The following is a 22153-nucleotide window of genomic DNA, read 5'->3' as shown; positions in this document are numbered from 1 at the left end:
TCCTCTGGGCATTGCCATGCATATCAGGAGCCAGATATTTCACTACCAGACTGGGGAGGGCTGAGCCAGGAGAATCAACAGGAAGCCGAGACCCACTGGCTCGAGTCAACCATGAAGGCCCACGAAGGTTCCCTAAACCTTGGACTACCTTGTATGTGAGCACGGTGGTGTGCTCATGGTTTAATTTGGTTTGAGTTGGTTCCCCATTGCTTACAGCATAATGCATCCTATTTGACTGACAGCACCCAGGGCCTTTACCTCCATAAATGTATACTATGGGCAACACTTTTTAAATTTTTCATTTTTGAGCACTTACTCTGGTTATAAACTGTGTCAAGCATTTCCTGCTATATCTTTATAAAAATTCTCAGTGGCTAGACACTGTTCTTATTTTCGTTTTGCATCTAAGACAACAGTGAAGATCTTAAGATCACATTGCTAGTAAGTGGTAGAGCTCAAATTAGCACCCAGGCCTGACTTCAAGCCCAGCTATTACCCACTACAGTATGTCACCTCCCAGGAAGTAACAGATTAATTTAATATTACCATTTTGCAAATGGGGAATTATGGGTTCAGGAAAAAAACTTTTTTTGATGCTAGGGATTGAAACCCAAGCCTCAAAAATGCTAAACATGACTGTACCACTGAACTATACCCCCAGCTCAGGTAGTTTTTAATTAATTTCTAGTGACTTGCACAAAATAAGTACAAAGTAAATATCTGCTGAACTGACTTGCCCAAGATCCACCCAGGATCCTTCAAGGTCTGGCCTCTTTCTAAGAGATTCCTTTTGGGCACCTGTCCTGGGATTTCATAGAGACTTCTCTGTTGTGGGATAGTCTGAAATGACGGTGACTTCTCAGTTCTGGGACAGCCAAAGTCTAAAATTATTAGGAAGAGAAAATATGTGGTTGAAGTGAAACTGTTACTGATTCACTCTTTGCTCAGGAAAACCAGGAAGTCAGAGCAATTCAGTGGCCCCAGGCAATTTCCCTTCTCAGAGCATGGCACCGCTCTCCAGAGGCCACAGCCACGCCTCGCACGCCAGCATAGACCAGAAGAACTCTCAGGCGTGTCCACCTGCAGTGTGACCTCCTGTGAACTTCCAGGAAGTACAGTGGCTTTGTCTGACAGATCTCCACCTGCCTCTAGTGAATCCTTAGAAGTTTAGGCTGGTAACTGCTGATTTTGTTCCAGGACTTTACACTTGTCAGGTTGATTGCTTTGACCACTTGAAAGCAAGCTTTTGTGGGTAGTAGACGTCACAGGATCATGTCCAAACCCATTGATGTGGCATTTAAGGGCCCACTCACCAGTGGCTCAGCTCCAAAACCTAGCACTCCCCAGCATCCACTCCAGCCACACCGCTGTCTGTCCCTGAGCACACCCATTCTCCTTCCTAGGCTCTGTCCCTGCTGTACCCTCTGCCCATGAGGACTTGCCAATCCCCACGTTTCACCCGGAACATTCCTTCTCCACTACCCTTGTCATTTCTGTGATGAATCAGCATCTCTGGAGATAGGGCCCCTGGGGAATCATACTTTTAAAAAGCTCCCTGGATAATTCCAGGGCTCAACCAGCTTTGGAAACACCCGTGTAAACACACACACACACACACACACACACACATACACACACTCTTCCCAACACATAACCCTCACTCTGGTTTCTGTTCTTCTACAGCCCCACATAAAGGAGTTTCACTCCATAACTTGGATGGGGACAGGGTGCAGGGAGCTGGCATGGAACGGGAGCGGGTAACATGGTGCAGAGTCCTGAATGAAGGAGGGGTGAGAACAGGTTCTGTCCTCCAGCAGGTTCCTTGGGCTGGTTTGGAACCTCCATGGGGAAAAGGTTTTGAAGCCGTTCATGAAAATGTTTAAGAGGGACTTTTGACAGGCGGAGCATGGACACAGATTCAAACCCAAGGGATCACACAGGGCACTGAGGAATCCATCCCTCTCCCACGCCTCCAAAGTCTGCAAACTTGGGCATATCCAGAGGCAGCTCCAGCAGAGATTTCTCCAAACAGCTTTGGGGCAGCAGAATGAAGCTGTGGGAACCAGCAGTGGAGAGGTAGGTCCATAGGATGTGACAACTAAGACGATGCACCTTGCCCAATTTCTACAACAGAATGTAACTAAGGGCCCCAGATGCTGGCTTCAAAGTATCCCCACAGCTGCCCCAAAGCCATGCCCCTCAATGACAGGACACAGTGGGGACACAAGACACACCTGCTTGTGAGAGACATGCAACTCCTTCCTTGACTGACTTTGACTCTGGCCCAAAACATGTTGAATGAAGCAGATATTTGTACACTTATGTTCACAGCAGCATTAGCGCAACAGCTGAAAGGTGGAAATAACTCAAACGCGTCCCTTGGCGGATGCGTGGATAAACCAGATGAGGCATATCTAAACAATGGAATATTATCCAGCCACATAAAGGAATGAAACATTGGCACATGCTCCAACGCAGATGGATTTTGAAAATGCTATTCTAAATGAAACAAGTAAGGTACAGATAGCAGCTATCGTGTGACTCCACACAGACAGGGCAACTTCGGAGACGAAGTAGGACAGAGGGGGTCGAGAGGGCATGGAGAATTATCATCTAATTAATGTGCAAGGCACTTATGTTGTGGATTATGAAAAAGATGTGGGTACCGATAGTGTGATAACTACTCCAAATTATTTAGTATGTAATACCACTAAATTGTACACTTACAAATGGTCGAAATGATAAACACTCTGCTACATACAGTAAGCGACAATAAAAAACAACAAAAATAGGACCATATCATTAAAGAACACTTTAACTTTGGCTCAGAACTGCCTGAAAGTTTTGCCAAACCTTCCGGATGGTCAGGAAGGATGCTTCTGCCCAGCCCACTCTCATCTCCACCTAGGTCAGACTTGCATCCAGGTCTGATGGCCCTCCCAGTCTTCCTGTGTAGCATTCCCCCCAGGACAGTCTGAGCACATCTCATCTCAGATGAGCATCTGCTTCTTGGAGGACCAGGATTAGTACCCAGGGTGGATGTAGCTCATCTACTGGTTCACAGGCACATGCAAAAGTGCCTTTCTCAGAACTAGTAGGGACACAGGCAGGAAGACACTCTTGCTATCAGGTATGTTGGGGCTGTTGCACAAGCAGAACAGTTAAGGCATATGAAATTAACACACTTCAAAAAGCTTTTATTGAATTTAATTTTCAAAGCACAGATATTTGAGAAAATTCTGCAAGAACCCTGATATTTTGCAGGGCTGTTTTTGTCTACTGTAAAAAAAAAGAAAGAAAAAAAAAAATACCACCCGCACACACATCTGGCTCACTGTAAGATCACTTTGGGAGACAGACAGTTCTAAAAGGCACTGAATAAGTGACCCTGATGGGTCTTGTCGCTCCTCAGGCGGCCAGCTCAGCCAGGGCCCTGTCCAAGGGGTCCACAGACCAGTAGTTGTCATCCCAGCCAAGGAACCAGCCCACAAATGAGGGGGGCTCAAAACCTTGCTTCACAACGGTGATGGGGGTCCGCCTGTCCCGATTAGCAGGGTCCGTCTCGATGTACCGCTTAGCTGCAGACACACAGGTGGGAAAAAGAACCCCCAAGAATTCTTAGTGCCTCCCCCACCAGGGAGAGGGTAGTTCAGGACACGAGTTGCCACAAAACTCTCGGCCCTTCCTAGGGTATGTCACTTGGAAGATATGAAAGAACCTGTTTTTAGGTTCCCAGTCCCTAAATCAGCTCCATTAAACTAGTAGGGATCTGCTTTCTAACATCAGAACCCTGTCACATCCAGTTTTCAAGCATCCTGGAAACTGGATGCAGCTTCTCCTCTGGTCCTTCCTTCTCCTGGTTTTCCCTGAAGCTTCCTGAAGCAACTCAACTGTTTTCTCACAGCCTGCTATATAATATGGTTCTGGAAGGCCCTCTACAGCCCATGCAATACTTGGTCTGTAGCGTGGCACTATTGGAAGGGGAGGACATGGGGCTTTTTGAGAAGTCTTCTAGTCACTGGAAGGGGACAATGGGACCTTGCTGGCTCCTCTTTCTCTGAGTCCTAGTCCAGAGGTGAATGGCTTTGCTCTGCCACGTGTTCCAACCATGGTGCACTGCCTCACCACAGGCCCAAATGACACAGAGTCAACTGATCAGGCACTGAAACCTCCAAAACCATAAGCCAAACTAAATCTTTTTCTCTTTACAAGATGATTATCTCAGATATTTCTAACAGTAACAGAGAGCTGACCAACACACCACCTGAGGCAGGGCTTATGGGGGCCTGACTGTGGAGGAGGGAGTGGTCACCCCATGATGCTAACTTCCAGACCCACGCCAGAAGCTGTGCCCACCACCCCACGGCCAAAGACCACACAGACATCCTCACCAGATGTCAAGGCTTCTGTCTTTTCCTCTTCTTGGGAGTCCTTTCCAACCCAGACAAAGACCTGGAGGTATGAAATGGAAAGGACATGAGCGTACTGACCAAATCCCTGCTGGAGGAGGAACGGGGAGGCGCCACGTGCTGAACAAGACAGAGCCCTCGGCTAACTAACAGAGCCCATGGCTGGAAGGATGTGGAACAGAGGTCACAAAGTGGTAACCTACAAATGCACTGGCCCAGCTGCCAATCCACGTAATATCTTCTTCCACAAATTTAATAACCAATGATGACATCTAGATTCCCAACTTCTCTTAAGAAATTAGAGGATCCAGCAGCCGTGGGTGTTCACCTTCACTTGGATGAAGCTGGGCAGATCCAGTTTGCCTCAGACTCCACCACTCCTCAAGACTCCCTACCCCAGATTGACCGGGTACCATCAGACATTGAGTTGGAGACCCCTCTCAAAAAGTTCATGAACAATTCCTTTAAAAGCATTTATTTGTTCAACAAATGAGCAGCCAAACACATTCTTACTCATTTATTCATCCAGCATATATACATTGAAAGTCTACTATGTGCCTATCTCTGTCTTGGTCAACATGGGTCTAAGACTTGGGATAAAAACAGCTACCATTACCACCATTTTGTGCCTTCTGACAAATTTTGTTTCACATAAAAATCTATCAGCTGAGTTTTATGTGTCATCTGTAATATCACTTCCAAGAGCACCTGCCATTGATAAAATGGCACTGGACAATAAGATGCCAGACTTGACTGCTCTTTACTATCAGTGTGTTGTCTCCTAAAGTGGAAGCCCCTCCAAAGCAGGCACTCTGTCCACCTGGCTCATCACAGGATTCCCAGCACTCAGCTTTCTGCCTGGAAAACCATGGTGCTGAATGAAAGCTGGCTGAGTGAATAATAAACAGAGGGACAAACTGATTAAGTAGCCCACGGATCAATCAATGACATTTTGGTGCTGACCCTCCCAGCTAGGAACCCAAGAAGCAGCCCTGTGGCAGGGCAGGGGAGGCTCATGCCCTGGGGGCCGGCCACTCTGCAACCCCGAGGGTTCTGGGAGAAGGCGATCTGATGGGAGGGGTTAGAGACCTGTGAGGGCAAGGGAACACCGCTCCACTCAGTCCTCCCTCCCCAGCATCCAACACACAAGGCACCAGGCACAAATCAGGGGCTCGATGGGTATGGGAGGGAAGGAAGGAAGGAAGGAAGGAAGGAAGGGAGGGAGGGAGGGAGGGCCTTTTCACATCTGAGTCTGGCTCACCAGCCTCCTCTGTGAGAAGAAGCAGAGCCCAGAGCCCTTTAAAACAGAAAGAGGGGCACTTGCCATCCCCCGGGTGACCCAGGAGCTCAGCCTTCCTCACCAGCAGGCTTAGGTAAGTGCTTACCCGCTGTGAGGGGAGGGGGCGCGCCCAGCCGGCCCAGTCTGCACTGACTGGTGCTCTGCAGTCCTCAAGGGAGGACCCTCACTCCCATTTACAGTAGAGGAAACAGGCTCAGCGGGGAAACAACCGGGGACATTTCTGAGAACACTTGGTGCTGCCTCTTTGCAGGCATCTGGCAACTGCTCTTAGAGCTGGAAGTCCAGCTTCTCCCACTGCCTCTGGCCTTCACCTTGCTTCTCACTCACCTGGTCCCAGGTGTCCAGGAGCATGACGTCATCAGTAGCCAGGTCTTCCTGCATGAGCTCGCCAGGAACCTCTTCGATCTGGGAAGGACAGAGGGAGGTTCAGGGTGGAAGGGCTCGGCACCCCCCCTTTCCCCCAGAGGGAGCTGCGGGGCTGCTGCCCAGGCAGGGGCTCACCACAAAGCGGCCGATCTTGTTGGAGCAGGCAAAGAGGCGAGGAGGGTGAGCGTCCATCTTCTTGTCCTTCAGACGCGGGGATGTGCGGTAGGTGGCCTTCCCGCCCAGGGCCTCCCAGAAGCTGTCTGTGAGGGGAGGCCACAGTGGTTGCTGGGGGAGGCCACTGTCACACCAGCACATTTCCCCAGACCCGGTGGCAAGTGCTACCAGACCCCTACCGACTGCTCCGCAGCCCCAACTCCACCTAAAATCCCAGGGGCCGAGGGGAGGGGACCTGGGGGAGTCTGAAGATGATGAAAGGGAGGCCCTCAGAGGGTAGTCCTGGCAGCAGGCACGGCAGCACGGCAGCACTGCAGGACGGGATAATCATCACCTCTCAACAAAGGAGGCAGTGGAGGCTCAGAGGTCAAGCGACTCAGCCAAGGCACACAGCTGGTACACAGCAAACCAGGGTGCAAATCTGTTCTGACCTCCGTCTCCATGTTCTTTCCACTACACCTGCTCAGTCTCTGCCTGCTCTTTCACAAGAAAATACTGACACTTAAACTCACTAAAATAAAATATACACCAAAGTTTGGTTCCTCATTCCCAGAAAAAGGAAGATGTTCTTGACCTATGTTCAGCAAACAAAGGAGGCTGGTGGTGAGTCTGCCCGGGCATATTCTAAGGCTGAGGAGAGACAGCTGTGCCCCTCAGGCCAGCAGCCCTGCCTAGGTCTCCCGAGGCTTCCAGGGAAGTGACCTCCTCCTCCAGCAGCCCTCCCAGACTGCCCTCACCTGCGCTGTGCTCTCCTGTCTTTAACTCCTGGAGAGCACCCTCTCCCTGACCACGGCCCACATTTTAATCCAATTGCTTCTCTTTAACGCATGCCAGAGGATGGGCACTGGGGACAGGTAGGAAGATAGCGCCCTTGGCAGTAGGAAGGAGGGAGAGCTGACAGCGGCAGACCCCGTGCTTCCTACCTGGCTCGCTGCCTTCTGCCACCTGCACGGGCTGGGCCCGCAGCACCCTCAGCAGCTCCTGGGCCCCCGTCTTCTCAGCATCACTGGCTCCTGCACCCACCCACAGGTAGGCAGCCGAGGGCGTTTTCAGGACAAAGGCATCATTGGAGTTCAGCGCACCAGCCTTGGGCATCACCTGTGAGAAAAGCGCTCACCCCGTCAGGAACCAGATACAAAGCCCCAGGTCCCTCCTCACAGCCCAAGAGACCCTGCAAAGCGACCAGCACGTAGGTGGGGACGTGGAAAACACCCCAGCATAGCTGAGCGCACAAACTTTGGATACTGAGGGGTGTCGCTGACTCCTGTGAGTCTCTAATGCACAGTGATGAGCCAAGATGATTCTAGAATTTTGGGCTCCATTAACAGAGGTTGAGTGCTCAAAACAAAGGAAGTGATGGAGCACCCCTCTTCTCCAGGGCTCAGACCACATTAGAGAATTATGTCCGGGTCATTGCCTTCCACCGTGAAAGGGACAGCGCCATTGGAATGGAATCAGGAACAGTGTCCAGTTGTGCAGGGAGCGAGCAGTGTTACGGAAGATGTGCAGGGGCCCCTGGGTGTCCTTGAAACAGGCGGACATCTAAGACAGTCCTGCTGCCAGCATAGGAAGGCACAACCCCGCGCCCAGTCCCACCCACTCCTGGGCCTGCAGATCTGCCCATCAAGCCTGGGAGGCTCCAGGGAATCCCTCCCGGGATCCAGGACCTGGGCATTACCTCAACAGCCCGGGTGGCTCCAGCACTGCTGGACCGGACCTGGAAGAGGCGGGTACTGGCGGGGGCAGTCTGCCCACCCTCGCGGGAGGTGCCACCCTTGTAGATGATCATGGGCTTCCCGCCAAATAGGCTCATGAGATGGGCAGGCTCCTTGCCCTGGACCACACGGCTCTGGAGGGAGACAGGAGAGCAAGTCAGGAAAAGGGGGCAGTGCAATCAGTCCTTCTGTGTGGCATTGCACCCACACACCCACCCCAAACAGGGCCACCACACAGCCTCTGAACGTGACCCTGGGCAGGAAACCCGGGGTTGCAGGAAGGCTGGAGACAGTGCTATTTCCTGAGGTCCCCTGGGCGCTGCCTCGGCTGCTCCCCCTCTCCACCCCCATGAGGACTTGCCTTGCTGACCCTGAGTCTAGTCCAAGAACCAGGGGAGCCCGTGTCTGCAGATATTCCCTTAAATGGAAGCTTAAGGATTGGTGGTGGACATTCTTACAGAAGGGTGACGTCAGTTCCTGACACACAAGCCAGAGCAAAGGAGGCCGTCCAGATCTGGAGAGACCCCTCCTACACACAGGGCTGGGTGGTGGACAGGAGCTACACCAAGATCTGTCTCATCTGCTTCTGCCATGTGTCTTCCCTCGCTTCAAACCCAGGTGTGGTCCCTGCTAACTAAATCCAGGCAACCACTTGCCATGGCTGGGCTGGAGTTCATGTCAAGGCCCACCTGAGGGAGCACCTGGGCACCTGAGGGAGCACCTGGGCACCATCTCAACCTCCAGGCTTCTTCCTCTCCAAATGGTGCCCAGAGTTACTGCCAACACCGTTGTTGGGATGAATGAGCAAAGGCAGTGACCCTCTCATTGTCTGGCACCCAGACTGTCCCAGTCATCAGGAAGCTGACCCTGATTCAAATGCAGAGCCCCACCCACCCCCAGGGCAGGATGGAGGCAGCAGAACTCTTGTCAGCTTCTCCCATGACTTCTTCAGCCTGGCTCGTGGCCTTCCAGGGCTCAGTCAGCAGCCAGAGCAACCTTTTAACCAGAAATCCCTTCACCCAAAGGGAACTTCACCATTTGACAACTCCCCGCTACTCTCTGGGTCAAGGTCAGCATCCATCACTGTGGCCTCCATGTGATCCAGCCCCTCTGACCATCTCTCCAGCCTCAAGTCACAGTACACCCCTCCCCTTGATGCCATCACTGCCTCCACCTCAGGGCCTTTGCATATGTTCCTCTCTCCACCTGGAACGCGCTTCCCTTCACTCCTGGCTGGCCAACTCCGACTTGACTGTTAGGCCCCACCTGAAGAGTGCCTTCCCAAGGGCGGGAGGATGGCTTCTCAAATCTCATTACATCTTTCTGGACATTCATGTCCTTATACTTACCACGCATGTACACAGGAAGGGCCCTATGTGTCGGGCATGACTCTAACTGCTTTACAAATGTTCACTCTTACTCCTCAACCACAGGAATCCTTTGAGGTGGGTACCGCGATCGCCCCCATTTGGAGAACACAGAGGCACAGAGAGGCTAAGCGACTTGGCCAATGTGGCCCAGAGATGAAGTCAGCGTTCAAACCCACGTGGGCTGCTCCACACCCATCTTCTTCCTGCTCAGCCACACGGCCTGTCCCAATACTCCCACAGTGTCCTATCATTCTGCTGGCTGCACAGTCATGGTGTATGGTCCACACACCCATCCGTGTGCATGTGTGCCGAGTGTCTACCTCCCCCTGGACTGTAAGGCCCACCAGGGCAGGCATGTCCCTGGCTGCAGGGGTGATGTCAGGCAGGTGGAAGCCCTCCATAAATATCTGTTGCATGAATGGATGGATAGACAGTCAAGTGAGTGACCAGAAGGACAAGGTCCAGGCCACAGCCCAGAGAGGGAATGGGCTGGCTCACCTGGACAGGGGTTCCTCCCAGCTCCTCATCCAGCTGAGCAGAGAGGATGGCAGATGCAGCAACCTCATCCTGGGTAGACTGGGCGCCCTGCCTGTAGAAGGAAGTGAGACTCAGCACTGAGCTTTGCACAGAGCCCTGCCTTGAGAAACCCACAAATCTCCACATCACAGGGGGCAGAAGCGAGTTAAAGAAAGGGGCTCTCTCAAGAGAAACCAGGGCCAGGAGCCAAACCAAGACTGCCTGCTCTTGGCTTAGCACTGGTCTTACACAGATCTGAGTACAATGAATGGACTTCCTTATCCTAAATGTGCCCCACAGGGGCCTGGCTGGGTCATCCTGTGCTGGACAACGCAGGTGCTCTGAGACTCAAATCTGAGATACAGAAGAGTGGCCAAGAACATTTCACTATGTGGAAAGGCAGGTCAGAGAACAGCAAGCAGACATGAGCCCAGTTGTAGGAAAAGACGTCAGTCGATTCAGCCTGATGTGGACACAGGCAGAGAGGTCTGATGGATGGCCACCAAAAGATCGGTGATGACTGTCGTGAGAGGGGACAGTTAGGGGTGGCTGGGCTTTCTATCCCACCTCTTCCTGTGCTGCCTAAATGTCCCATTACCAATATATGTTATTCAAATAAGCAAAATCTGACAAATCAGTGTGCTACCACAGCTAATTGTTTTAAAAAGCTTTCTTAAGACTTTATACCATGTGCATTTAATATCTATTTTTAAATTTTTTAAGCTGCTTTCAAAAGTGAGAAGTTGTCTTATAGATTCATTCTATAAGATAACTGCCTGACGACATTCCTCAAAAATGTCAAGGTTGTAAAAGAAAATAAAACGGGGAGAAAGTGCCACAGATTCCAGGAGTCTGAGACAAGGGGCAAAGGCCATGTGGGATACTAGGTTAGATCCTGGACCAGAGAAAGGACACGAGTGGGAAAGCTGGGGAAGTACCAGGAAAGCCCACAGAAAGCAGGAGGCATTGTAACAATGGTAGGTTCCTGCGTGATGGTTATCTAGGACGTGACCCCAGGGGAACCTGGGTCCTGGTGTATAAGAACTGTCGGCAATTTTTGCAACTTCTCTGCAAGTCTAAAATTGTTTCAAAATAAAAAGAAGAATTACAAAATCCAATAATCAAATAAAAAGTCTGAGGCTAAGGCTGGGATTATGGCTGAGTGGTAGAGCGCTTGCCTGGCATGTGTGAGGCACTGGGTTCAATTCTCAGCACTATGTATAAATAAGTAAATAAAAAATAAAGGTCCATTGACAAATAATAAAAAATATTTTTTAAAAAGTCTGAGGCTATATATAAAGCCAAACACAATTTGCAGAATCTTGTTTTATTTTTGTTTTTTGGTTATTTTTGGTTTTTTTGTTTCGGCTTGGTTTTTGGTACTGGGGATGGGGCCACATCTAACCCAGGATCTCACCCAGGATCCCACCTGGCATTTACTCCTTGTCTCAGGATGGGGCTCTTGCACATACCAGGCAAGAGCTCTACCACTGAGCCACATCCCAGCCCCAAACACAAATTTAAAGAACACTGAGACATCAGGTTATAAACTATCAGGTTGATAAGCATCTAAAAATTTGACAACACAGTCCAGCGGTGTGGATACAGGAACAGGGTCTGTCACGTATTGCTGGTGGGAATGCGAAAAGCCACAATCATGCTCAAGGGAAACTGGTTGCATCTATCAAAGTGACAGATGCATTGACTCTTTGACCCAGAACCCCGCTTCTGGGAACTCTCTCTAGAGGGACTTCTCTACACATTCCACATGATGTTTGTTTAAGATTACTAATCTCAGAGATGCTTGTAATAGCTAAAGACTGGAAGCAAACCAAGTATGCATCAGCAGGAAGTGGGTTAAATCAGCCACAGCGCCGCCACCCAAAGAAGAGGAAGCTATGTAATGACATTGACTGGTCTCCAGAAAGAACTGAGTCAAAAAAGCAAAGTGTAGAACAATAAACATAGTACGTGGGGAAGGAAATCAGGAATATGGAGTTGCATTTGTTTACGTTTGCATTAAAGAACTACTGGAAGAATACGCAAGAAATTACCGGAAGTGGTTACTCAGGCAGGAGGGGGTCTGGTGAATGGGGTAGAGAAGGACAGAGGTGTGGATGAGATGGCTCAATAACACCTCTTTATCATTTTGATTTTGGAACTGACACAGAAGGGGACCCCTATAAAAACAGGACCCTCAGGATAAGGATAAATACCTCTCAAGGGAAAAGAGGCGGCCAGGCCCACTCTCAGTCTCCAGGGTCTGACAGCCATTCTAGAGAACGAGGAGCTAACAGTGAGCCGGCCTGCCAGGCCACGGGGCTGAGAGGATTCACTCGCCAGGGGATGGCGGCCGGGAAAGGCGGCTCAGCCTCCTGAGACTACGGCCAGCAGAAGCGCCAGCTCCAGCCAGCCAGGGCAGGGTCTGCACTTTTCTGAAAATAACAGCCTTGGAGACTCTCCCAGATGAGAAGGGCAACGCCAGGTGGCAAGGGGCAAATGCAGGACTCGGCAGTCACCCAAGTGACCCACAGTTGCTGTCACCTTATTAGCAAAGTAGAAGGCACATCCGGGAGAGACTTAAGATAGTAATGAGACATTGGACACCTGAGGAGGCGGGAGGAAGGGCGCAGATGCCACAGGACCCCCCCCACTCCCGCCAATGTCTGAAGGTGCCAAGAGTCCAAGCTCCTGCCTACTCCAGAGGTGCCATGAAAGCTCATCCCCTTTGCTCTTTATTGAGTCAACCTGGGATCACTGTCCCCCGTGTGCTGTCTCCCTCTGCCTTGGGCAAAGAAGTTCCTGGCCCCTTTTTCTACTGGAGCCAGCCGGACACCCTCCCTATCAGTGTGACGACCTGCTGGCTCCAGCGGAAGTCCCTTAACGAAGCCTGGCCTGCGCTGCAATTCTTTCTGGATTCAGTGTTCCTCCTCAACTCTGGACCCAGCAACTGGGTTCAATAACAGAACAATCTGAGTGTACCCTTTACTTTAAAAGGATTGCTTAAATAATTATTTTTAGTTGAAATATATAATAATTGTACTTATTTATAGGTATAGAAAACACGGAAGGGTCAACAGGAGTGTGCTCGGGACGCAGCCTGGACTGTGGGAGAAGTGTGATTTGTTTGCTTCCACCTGTTCACCACATCACTTACAATGCACGTGTCATCCTCTTTCAGTAAGAGTGAGTTAGATGCTGTTTGGAGAACGAGGACAGGTGGCACTGTGGGCTCTCCTGCAGCGGATGGCTGTCCCACCTCAGGTCCACACACCCAGACTTCCCTCCGTCCTGCTCATTCTCCCCCCCTTGCTGCCACACCCAGGGCCCAGTCAGTGACCCACACCCCCAACACAGCAGACGGCCCCAGGCCCTTACCAGTTGTAGATGATCTGTCCCTGGCGGCCACCATGGCGATAGTTGTACAGAATGATGTAGCTGTCACCTCCGTAGAACTGCCCGTACGTGGCAGGGTCCACAGGCACTTTGTTGGAGCCTTCGATTCTCCAGATCTGTCAGGGCAGAGCTGGGGTCAGATACCATGCAGCATCCCTGCCCCAACTCAGGCCATCTGGAAACCACGGCACAGAGGGCGACAGGCCAAGCTTCCACAGGTGACTCGACTTGGGCTCAGGATAAAATTAAATGATTTGCCCAAAACACAGAGTCTCCAAGGGGCGGGGCTGAGACTCTGGATCTTCAAACCACACCCCCGCCCCATGCTGGACCTCCCCCTGGTAAGGACTATCATGGCAGCTCCTGTCCTGTGTAGCCCAGTGGGGGTTAAGAGCCATGCCCAGACCCAAGATCAGGCCCCACCCCTTATAGGTCATGTGACCTTGGGCAACTTGCTGAACCTCTCTGAGCCTCAGTTTTCTCATCTGAAAAACAGGGATAATCACAGTAGCTTCCTGGAAGAATTGTGAAGCTCCAGAGTTCACTCGTGGAGGTCCAACACGGTGCCAGCAACCAGTTGACTACTCCATAGATGGCAGCTGGTCTTATGAATATAATTATTATTGTATTACTAATGTTTCTATTATCTGTATCATTATTGAATCACTGGGATTTGCAGATACCTCCAGAGACAGGGCCATCACTAAGTGACCTCAGAAAGACCCCTGCTGGCAGGTCTCTGCAGCACTTCCATAACACGACCTTTTCCAAGTGGTCGGGAGGCCCTGCAGTGCCACCTGGTGGTACAGCAGAGACACCATGTTCCTCCAATTCCTAGAAAAGGTCCTACAGTCTCAGGATCTTGGAAACTCTTGAAGGTAATGGAACAGGATTAAACCCCCACTTTATAGGCAAGAAAGTGAGGCTCCAATAGGTTAAGAACCTTGCTCCAGGTCACAGCCAGGCTGCCAGAGCTCCTTCTACTGTGCCCTGCCCCAAATATTTTCATTACATCCTCCCCAACCCACAGCAGCAGTGGATAAATAACAACACCAACGATAAAAGAGTCATAAATCAAAATGAACACCTTTGCTATTCCTGCCACAGGAATGCAGCCACAGTGGCCTGAAGTGGACTCTTCCTCACAGGCTTCCCTGAGCCCCACCCCCACCTCTCCTTTGCCATTGGGTCTCCCAAGGCTCAAGGGCATCACCTTCTCTCCCCTGAACTGTTACAATGGCATCCTGACAACTCTCTAAGTCCATTCACCAGCTTCACACCCATTTGCACAATGAGTTTCCAGAGCACAGAACTGAGCATATCTAAGTCTGCCTTTTCCAAAAGGACAAAAGAAAAAGTCCACTGGCTACAGGACCAAGTCCAGGAACCCGCACTCACAGCACCTCCCAGAGGATGCGGTCAGCACTAGCCTGGGACAGCACCCTTGTCCCCAAACAGCGAGTCCTGCCTGCAATGCCCACCACTCTCCACCCCTTCTCTCCACGGCAAACCCCTACTTGAGCCCTGATACCCAACCCAAGTGACCCTGTCCCTAAGCAAATCACCCCAGCCATGCACCCCACTGCCCTGGTGGCCTGGACCAGCCCAGCCACCTCACCCCCCAATAGCACCTGTTTCTGGCCGGTGCCATCGTCATCCATGGCGTGCTGGGCGGCCATGGCGGTGGAGGTGTGCAGCGTGGCAGCGTCGAAGGGCACACGCTCCACGTTGGCGATGTGGCTGGAGAGATAGGCCAAGCCTGGGCCGTCCGTCTGGTCTGGGTCGCGCCAGTTCTTAAAGAACTGCTTGAACAGCGGGGTCTCGCCACCCTCAGGAAGGACTGAGACCTGGGAAGGGGAAGGGGAGAGGTAGGATGTGGCTGGGTGCCTGGCAGGGGTCCTCCTGGGAGCCTCAGATACCCAGTCCACACTGAGGGTGGGACACCACTCGCTCCCCAGCGTGTATCCCCCAAAATGGACCCATCCCTCCCGGTCCCCCAAGACTCACCTGGGTCTGTTTGGGGTACTCCATCTTGGAGATGAAGTCAGAGGCCGTTTTGAGGGCAGCCTTCCTCTCCTCCGTGTTGGCCTGTTTGCCTATTGGCAGTCAGAGAAGGCAATGGAGGATTGGGATCTAGGATCCCACTACAGCCTAATGTCCAATGATCCAGAGAAACGGGTAGCCAAACTCACCTCCCTACTCTTTTTAGTCTGTGGAGAGCCAAGACGAGACACCCACCCCCCCTGCCCCAGGAGCTGAGGGCTCCCAGGGCTCCTGGGGTCCAGCTGGGACCCTGGTCAATGACAGCAATCACAAAACCACTGTGGGCCATTTACTGAGCACGTACTTTGCGCTCACAACTATACATAGATGATTTCATTCAATCCATACAACACTTCGTGCAATAAATGTCATTACTGTTGCTATTTACACATGAGAAAATTAGGGTCTTAGAGAGGCTACATGACTTGGCCAAGACCACTCAACAACTGGGAATCCTGTGATTCAGACTCCCCACCTCCATATTCCAGCCTCCCTCCACAGTGAGGGGATCTGTCCCACTCTGCAGTCTCAAGTTTATCTCAACTCCGAGGGCTCCTGGCTACTTAGTACCCAGACTTCCCATTGCCAAGGTCAAGACCAAGGTCAGCTAGTCCAGGCCCAAGGGGTCCAGAGAGTATTTATAGTAACAGCCACGAGCACGTGCTAGCTCTCTGTCCATCTACTGTCTTTCTCCTTCTGGCCTCTTCCCTGGAACTAGCCTTAGAGCTTGTGGGGAGAACACAGAGGGAGACTCTCAACATCTCAGGCCTCTCAGAAACATCTGGGCCAATGTTTCCCAAGAGCCTCCCATAAAATATTCCTTGAAGAGTTTTGTGAACTTCAAGCATGATGCTTCTCTGACAGAAATCAAGCACCTTCATGAGCAGCCCCAATGTACATCAGCACATTTAAAGTCTAACGTTTAACATTATCCAATTCCCTGTAGTCCGTGAATGTATCTGACCACAGAGCTAGACATTTTTTCTGTAATATCTACAAGACACCAAAGAACCTCTCGGAGAACTGACATTGTAACACACTTGGGAAATACTAACATGAGTTCACATAGGGAATCTGAGGCCCAGAGAGGATTAAAGAAAGCACCCAAGGTCACACAGCAAGTCAACTGCAAAGCCAGGGTAGTCAATAAGACTCCCGATTTCCACAGCACCAGGGTGTCTCCAAAATTCTGCCTTCCCAGGAGCTCCTGACAGTCATAAGAGACCAATCCGAGAGACCAGGTGAGACCGTGGCCCTGCCCCCAGTACCTTTCCAGACAAAGATCTTCCCGTCCCTGCCATGGTCCAGGATGAAGCAGTCCTCTGACCTCAAGGCCCCCTGGGCAAAGGGGTTCTCATCGGCCACGAGGGAGACTGTCATGCTGCCTGCTCCATTGGAGACCTGAGGGGACAGGGAGATGAGCAGGGCACATGAGTGTCAGCAAGAGGATGCCCCAAGCCCATACACGGAGCACTCCAAGTGATAGCCACGCGTTTGTCCTCCAGCTCTGAGCCCAGTGGGTCTTATTTTTCTTTTTCCTTTTCTGCTCTGCCAGGTCTACTGACTGACACTCGGGAGCAACATGGAAATACACAAGCGTTCCCGAGACAAGAGAAAGCAGAGCCCAGCCCCACATCACAGACCCTGCCTTGCTTAAGGTCCCACAGCAGAGGAGCTGGGAGAGCCAGGTCTCATGCTGAGGAGCTCACCTTGTAGAGCTTGGCCAGCTTGCGGTTGGCCGCATCCTCCTTGGCTGTGTCCTCAGTGCCTGCGGGCAGAGCTGGCTTGGGGCCCAGCACCTGCAGGAGATGGACAGAAAGGGTGGCCGTGAAGGAGGGCTCCTGAGAGAGCTCCCCTGGCAGGCAGGGCCACACAGGCATTCAGAGTGACCGTCCAGGTAGAGTCTGTCCCCTATAATATCCCACATCTGTTCACAGGATTCCCGTGTGAGGGGCCCAGCTGGATCTGCTTGTCAAAAGTCCTTCCCTGACTGTCTCCCTTCTTCCAGGACAGCCCTTCAGGCAGGTCCTCTGCCTTCCGTTAGTGCTGGCTGCAGCTCCTGAACACCTCTGACCACGGGCTTCAAGAGATGGCATGACAGGGCACACAGGTTATCACTCTCAGCTTATGGAAGGGGAAACTCAGGTCCAGAGAGACAACATCACTTGCCCACTTTGTGAGATGGCTAGCTAAGTCAGATTTTGGACCCTGATCCCTGCTGACTTCAGAGTCTATGTTTGCTCCTCCATTCTGGGCCTGTCTGGCCTTAACAGCCCACTTCCTGTCCTTCCCAAACCATGGCTGATGATCAGGCTCCCCTTCTCCATATAACGAACCTTCTGCTCTTTCCAAAACCTGGAACTAGATGTTCCTAGGCAAGTAGGAGCCAAAAGGGGGTGTGAAAATTGCCTCTTTTGATAAGCCACAAAACACAATGGCTGGCATATCATATCATTGACTGAACAGGCCATTAACTATCAGGAACTACCAAAGGAGGAATTTGGGGACTGGGTCTCGGTTGTCTCAGCTGACCCCCAGGAGATGCTGACAGGCTTTCCTCCCTGGCTCCTTTGGAGGACTTGGCCCTCCTCCTGGAGGGTGTGGCTCACGCTCCCAGAATGCACCACATCTATGCAATTCTCAGGGGGGTCTAGGGGTTGCCAGGGAAGCTGATCCTCCACACTCCCTGAAGGGTTCTGGCCTGGTGGACAAACAAAAGGCCTTCAGGAGGAGGGGTGCAGAGCATAGTTCCCTCACATTCCCCTCCAACGGCCTAATGTGTGAACTGAACGCACAGCAGCCCACCCCTGCCCACCCACCCGCGTCCCACAGTACCTGGAGCATGGCCTCGGGCTCTGCACCTTCCTCAGACACATGTACTTGGGCCCGGCCGCTTCGCTCATTGTCACGGATGCCCTTGGACACCTGCGTGGCCTTCAGCCTCTCAAATCGGTTGCTGTTGGAACCACACCACTGGTAGATGTTCTGTAAGACAGAGATCCCAGGAAGTCAGCACCCCAGACTTCATGTAAGCCCTGCCCGGTGGCGTGGCAAGGAGGCGGCCATGGGTGCGTGCAAGCCCACCTTGTTCTGCGCTTGCCCAGGTGAGGCTGGCAGGACACACACATGTGCACGCCCCAAGTACCTCCAGGGTGATGCTCGCACTCCAGGGTGTGGGGCTTCACGCCTGGGGATATGTGTTCTTCCTAGATACAACCACATCACCGTTATGCCATTACAGGTTACACACTAACCTGCCTGCTGCTAGGGTTTGAATATGGTTTGTCTCCTCCAAAACTCATGTTGAAATTTGATTGCCATTGTGGCAGTGTTGGGAAGGGGACCTTTAAGAGGTGACCAAGTCATTGAGAAGGATTAATTTCTTTCTCATGGGAATGTATTCATTCTTAGGAAAGCAGGCTTTTTTTTTTTTTTTTTTTTTTTTTTTTTTTTTTTTTTTGTGGTGCTGGGGATTGAACTGAACCCAGGGCCTTGTGCAAGGCAAGCACTCTACCAACTGAGCTATATCCCCAGCCCAAGCAGGCTGTTTTAAAGCAAGACTACCCCTCGTGTCTTGTCTCTTCTGCATGCTCCTGCTTGAACTTCCTGCTTCTGCCACATTACAAAGCAGCACATAGGCCCTTACCAGATGCAGCCACCAGATCTTGGACTTCTCAGGCTCCAGCACTGAGAGTCAAAATTTACTTCTTTTCTTTATAGATCAATCAGACTCAGGTATTCTGTTACAGCAGCAGAATTGAACCAAGATACCTGCTGATGGGAATATAAATTGGTCCAGCCACTTTGGAAAACCATTTGGCCATAGCTACGAAATCTCACTCTACCTCACCCTATGAGCCAACAATCCTCCTAGGAACATATCTGTCAGAACTGTACTCAAATGTCCACCAAAGGACCTGGGCAAGGATGGAGCCCAAACCAGAAACCACCCCAAGTGTCCATCAGCAACATAAAGGATAAATACATTGTGGGACACCATGCAAGTGAATCTTATATAGCAAGAAGAATAACTGCATTACAAAACGCAACAGACAGATGAATCTCACAAATGCAATGTTAAGTCAAGGAATTCAGCCATGAAAGACTGAGGTTTGCCAAATGTGTAGTTGAGAAACAAGTGAAACCAATCTATGTCTTTGAGAGAGTTCCAGATGAGGATGGCCCTGTGGGTAAAGAGCCTGGAAGATGGCAACAGAGGCCTTCCGGTGAGCTTGTTTCTCGATCTGGTGTTACGTGGGTATGTTCGTGCTGTGAAATCCACTGAGCTGGACACTCAGGACTCACACACTTTTCTGTGTCTGTTCTACTCTATTAAAAAGCTCACGCTAAGTCATGGGGGCCATCACACCACGGGCATACGTGCACATGAGTCTTGGGGCGGAATGTCCTGCAGGGTCCATTTGCAGGTTTGTGCTCACACAGATCTGTGAGGCAAGTGCGTACAAAGCATCACCCATTTATAGGGTAGTGGGGAGTGCATCCCACACTCACTGTCATAAGTGATATACATGTGCATCCATGGGTATGACACATACATGTGGACCCAGGTCTACACATGAGGGCATTTGCTACGGTGCAGATGTCCACGCTTGGTGGGCAGGAGCCTGTGCTTTTACCCATGCCTGACATATACTTTCAAGTGGGTGTTTATGTCAAAAGGTACACAAGAGTCACTCAGGAAACTGAGGCGGGGGATCGCAAGTTTAAGGTCAGCCTCACCAACTTAGTGAGACCCTGGGTTATTCAGGCATGCTGGTACATGCTTGGAATTCCAGGGACTTGGGAGGCTGAGGCAGAAGGATCGCAAATTCAAGGTCAGCCTCAGCAATTTAGCAAGCCCTAACAACTCAGTGAGATCCTGACTCAAAATAAAAAATTCCAAGAGGATGTGGCTCAGTGGTTAAGCATCTCTGGGTTCAATCCCTAGTATCAAAAAAGCAAACAAGCAAACAAAAAAGCCCCTGGGTTCAATCCCAGTATGGGTCAGGGGGAAGGTACACAAGAAATATAAACAAAAGTGTCAGGGAGTCTAGGTGTCAATCAAATTCCTGTGCAAACAAGGTGTACTCAGGTCTATGCACATGTGCCCGATGGGCTTGAGTCTACACGTGTAGGAGTCTATGCATGCTGGACACATCTGTCCATGGGTCTCTGACTACCCACAGGGCACAGGGCCTGCTGATCCCTGGGGTTTGCCCTGTTTGTGAGTGTCTTTGCACCTATTTATGAGTGTATCCATCTCCCTGGTGTCAGCAGCCCCTGGGAAGGGTGGGGCAGGACTCACGTTGCCCAGGTCCAAGATGAAGCAGTCACCATTGTTGAAGCTGTCCCAGGACACAGGCACCTCAGTGGCACGGACCACACGCCGTCCTTTGACCTGGAAGAGTCTCTGCACCACCACCTCGTTGGGCACCACATGCTTGAATCCCGATGCCACACCACCTTTCTGTTGGGGGAAGGAGGCAGCATTAATCCAGGGTCAGGGTCCAGGGAAGAAAGTAGGAAGAGCATAGAATCATGGTGAAGGGAACTCTGCCTGTACAGCATCCCGTGACAATCAGTCAATGCAGAATTCTCACATCCTATCATTTGAGACATTCTTATGCTCATTTCAGAGAAGGAAACTGAGGTTTAGAAAAGGAAAGAAATTTGCCCAAGGCCACACAGTTTTAAGTATTAAATTCCCTACACACTGTGTCCCACTGAATCTCATATTCACTCCACTAAAAGACCCCTGGAATTACTTCCCTAAATCAAAAAATTGCAAATATTCCTTTCTCAAAACCAGCATTTCCCAAGGAAAGTTCTATGACACCCAACTCCCCCATGAGACTCTGTAAGGAAAGGGTTCCATGATCAGAAAGTGTAGGGGATGGTCCTTACTCCTCACTGCTGACTGCTACACAATGCACAAGAGCTAAGCGTAGGTGCTGGCAAATCCCCTGCTTGCCTCTGGCATTCCCTGACCTGACTGAATCAAGAGCCACCTATCTCCACCACATCCTGCCTCCAGCTCAAGTGCTCTGCAAAACCTCCTTTGGGAAGCACTAAGGCACTCTAAATCCTTCCCATCCTTCAAGGATTCCTGGGAAGTGTTTGGGCACTGGCCCCGCCCACCCATCTGCCTGTACCACCCAACGTAGCCTTCAGAGGTGCTGGGGGTAAGGGATAGTTACCCTGCTGGGACAGTGCTGGGTGGCTGCAGGCATCACTGGTCTTGTAGCAGGCCTTCAGAGGGCTTTCCTGCTACAGCCCAAATGCCCCTGGCTCAGCAGAAACCCAAGGAAAACTGGCTGGGGTTTCTTCCCACCAGTTACAGATCCCAGGGCCAGAGTAAAAAAGGTCCTAAGACCGCACCCCATTTTACCACGGTGAGCTGAAGCCCAGAGAAGTGAAGTGACTTACTCATGGGCTCTCAGCAAGCCTGCGGCAGTCAAGGCTGGCAACTTTGCCTCCCGCTCCCGCTCTGATACTTCTCCCTACTCCATGCGACAAGAGGGTAGAAGCGGAAGGGCTTCCGAGAGACTGGAAATGCAGCCACCCCACCAGGTCCCCCTCTGCCTACTTCTCTCTGCAGAGATGTGCAAAGTCTGATGCAAGCCACACTCGCTGAGGGCAAGGAGGCAAAGGGAGCTGTCTGAATCAGGCCCCTGTCATTTCCACTCATAATACTGTGACATGACAATGCCCACTGTGCGGGACATTTTGCAGGCATCGTCCATGAGAGAGGTATCATGACCCCACCTCACAGAAGAGGGAAGCAGAGCCCACAAGTGAGGGGCTCGCCCCAGACTGCACTGCTGGCAGATGGAGGAGTCAGGATTCAAACCCAGCATGTAAGAC

General features: G+C 51.3%; 1 protein-coding gene across 4 annotated transcripts in view; it reads right to left on the bottom strand.

Annotated features, from left to right (window-relative positions):
* Positions 1-3176: 3176 nt before the first annotated feature.
* Positions 3177-22153, bottom strand: part of GSN (gelsolin) — a 53109-nt gene continuing 34132 nt past the window's right edge. For all 4 annotated transcript variants that reach the window (XM_079113774.1, XM_079113772.1, XM_079113771.1 and 1 more), the window contains 14 exons: positions 20595-20756; positions 18125-18274; positions 16999-17088; positions 16558-16690; positions 15254-15342; positions 14878-15093; positions 13229-13362; positions 9833-9923; positions 7928-8098; positions 7173-7347; positions 6211-6335; positions 6037-6114; positions 4392-4452; positions 3177-3578 (listed from right to left, as the gene is read on the bottom strand). In XM_079113774.1, the coding sequence (XP_078969900.1) occupies positions 3409-3578; positions 4392-4452; positions 6037-6114; positions 6211-6335; positions 7173-7347; positions 7928-8098; positions 9833-9923; positions 13229-13362; positions 14878-15093; positions 15254-15342; positions 16558-16690; positions 16999-17088; positions 18125-18274; positions 20595-20756 (1845 nt within the window). In that variant the 3' untranslated portion in view covers positions 3177-3408. The remainder of the gene's footprint in view (positions 3579-4391; positions 4453-6036; positions 6115-6210; positions 6336-7172; positions 7348-7927; positions 8099-9832; positions 9924-13228; positions 13363-14877; positions 15094-15253; positions 15343-16557; positions 16691-16998; positions 17089-18124; positions 18275-20594; positions 20757-22153) is intronic.

Source organism: Sciurus vulgaris, assembly GCF_902686455.1.
Source record: "Sciurus vulgaris genome assembly, chromosome: 15".
Lineage (NCBI taxonomy): Eukaryota > Metazoa > Chordata > Mammalia > Rodentia > Sciuridae > Sciurus > Sciurus vulgaris.
The sequence above is the reverse complement of the archived record's forward strand: the minus strand, read 5'-3'. Positions and strand labels throughout refer to the sequence as shown.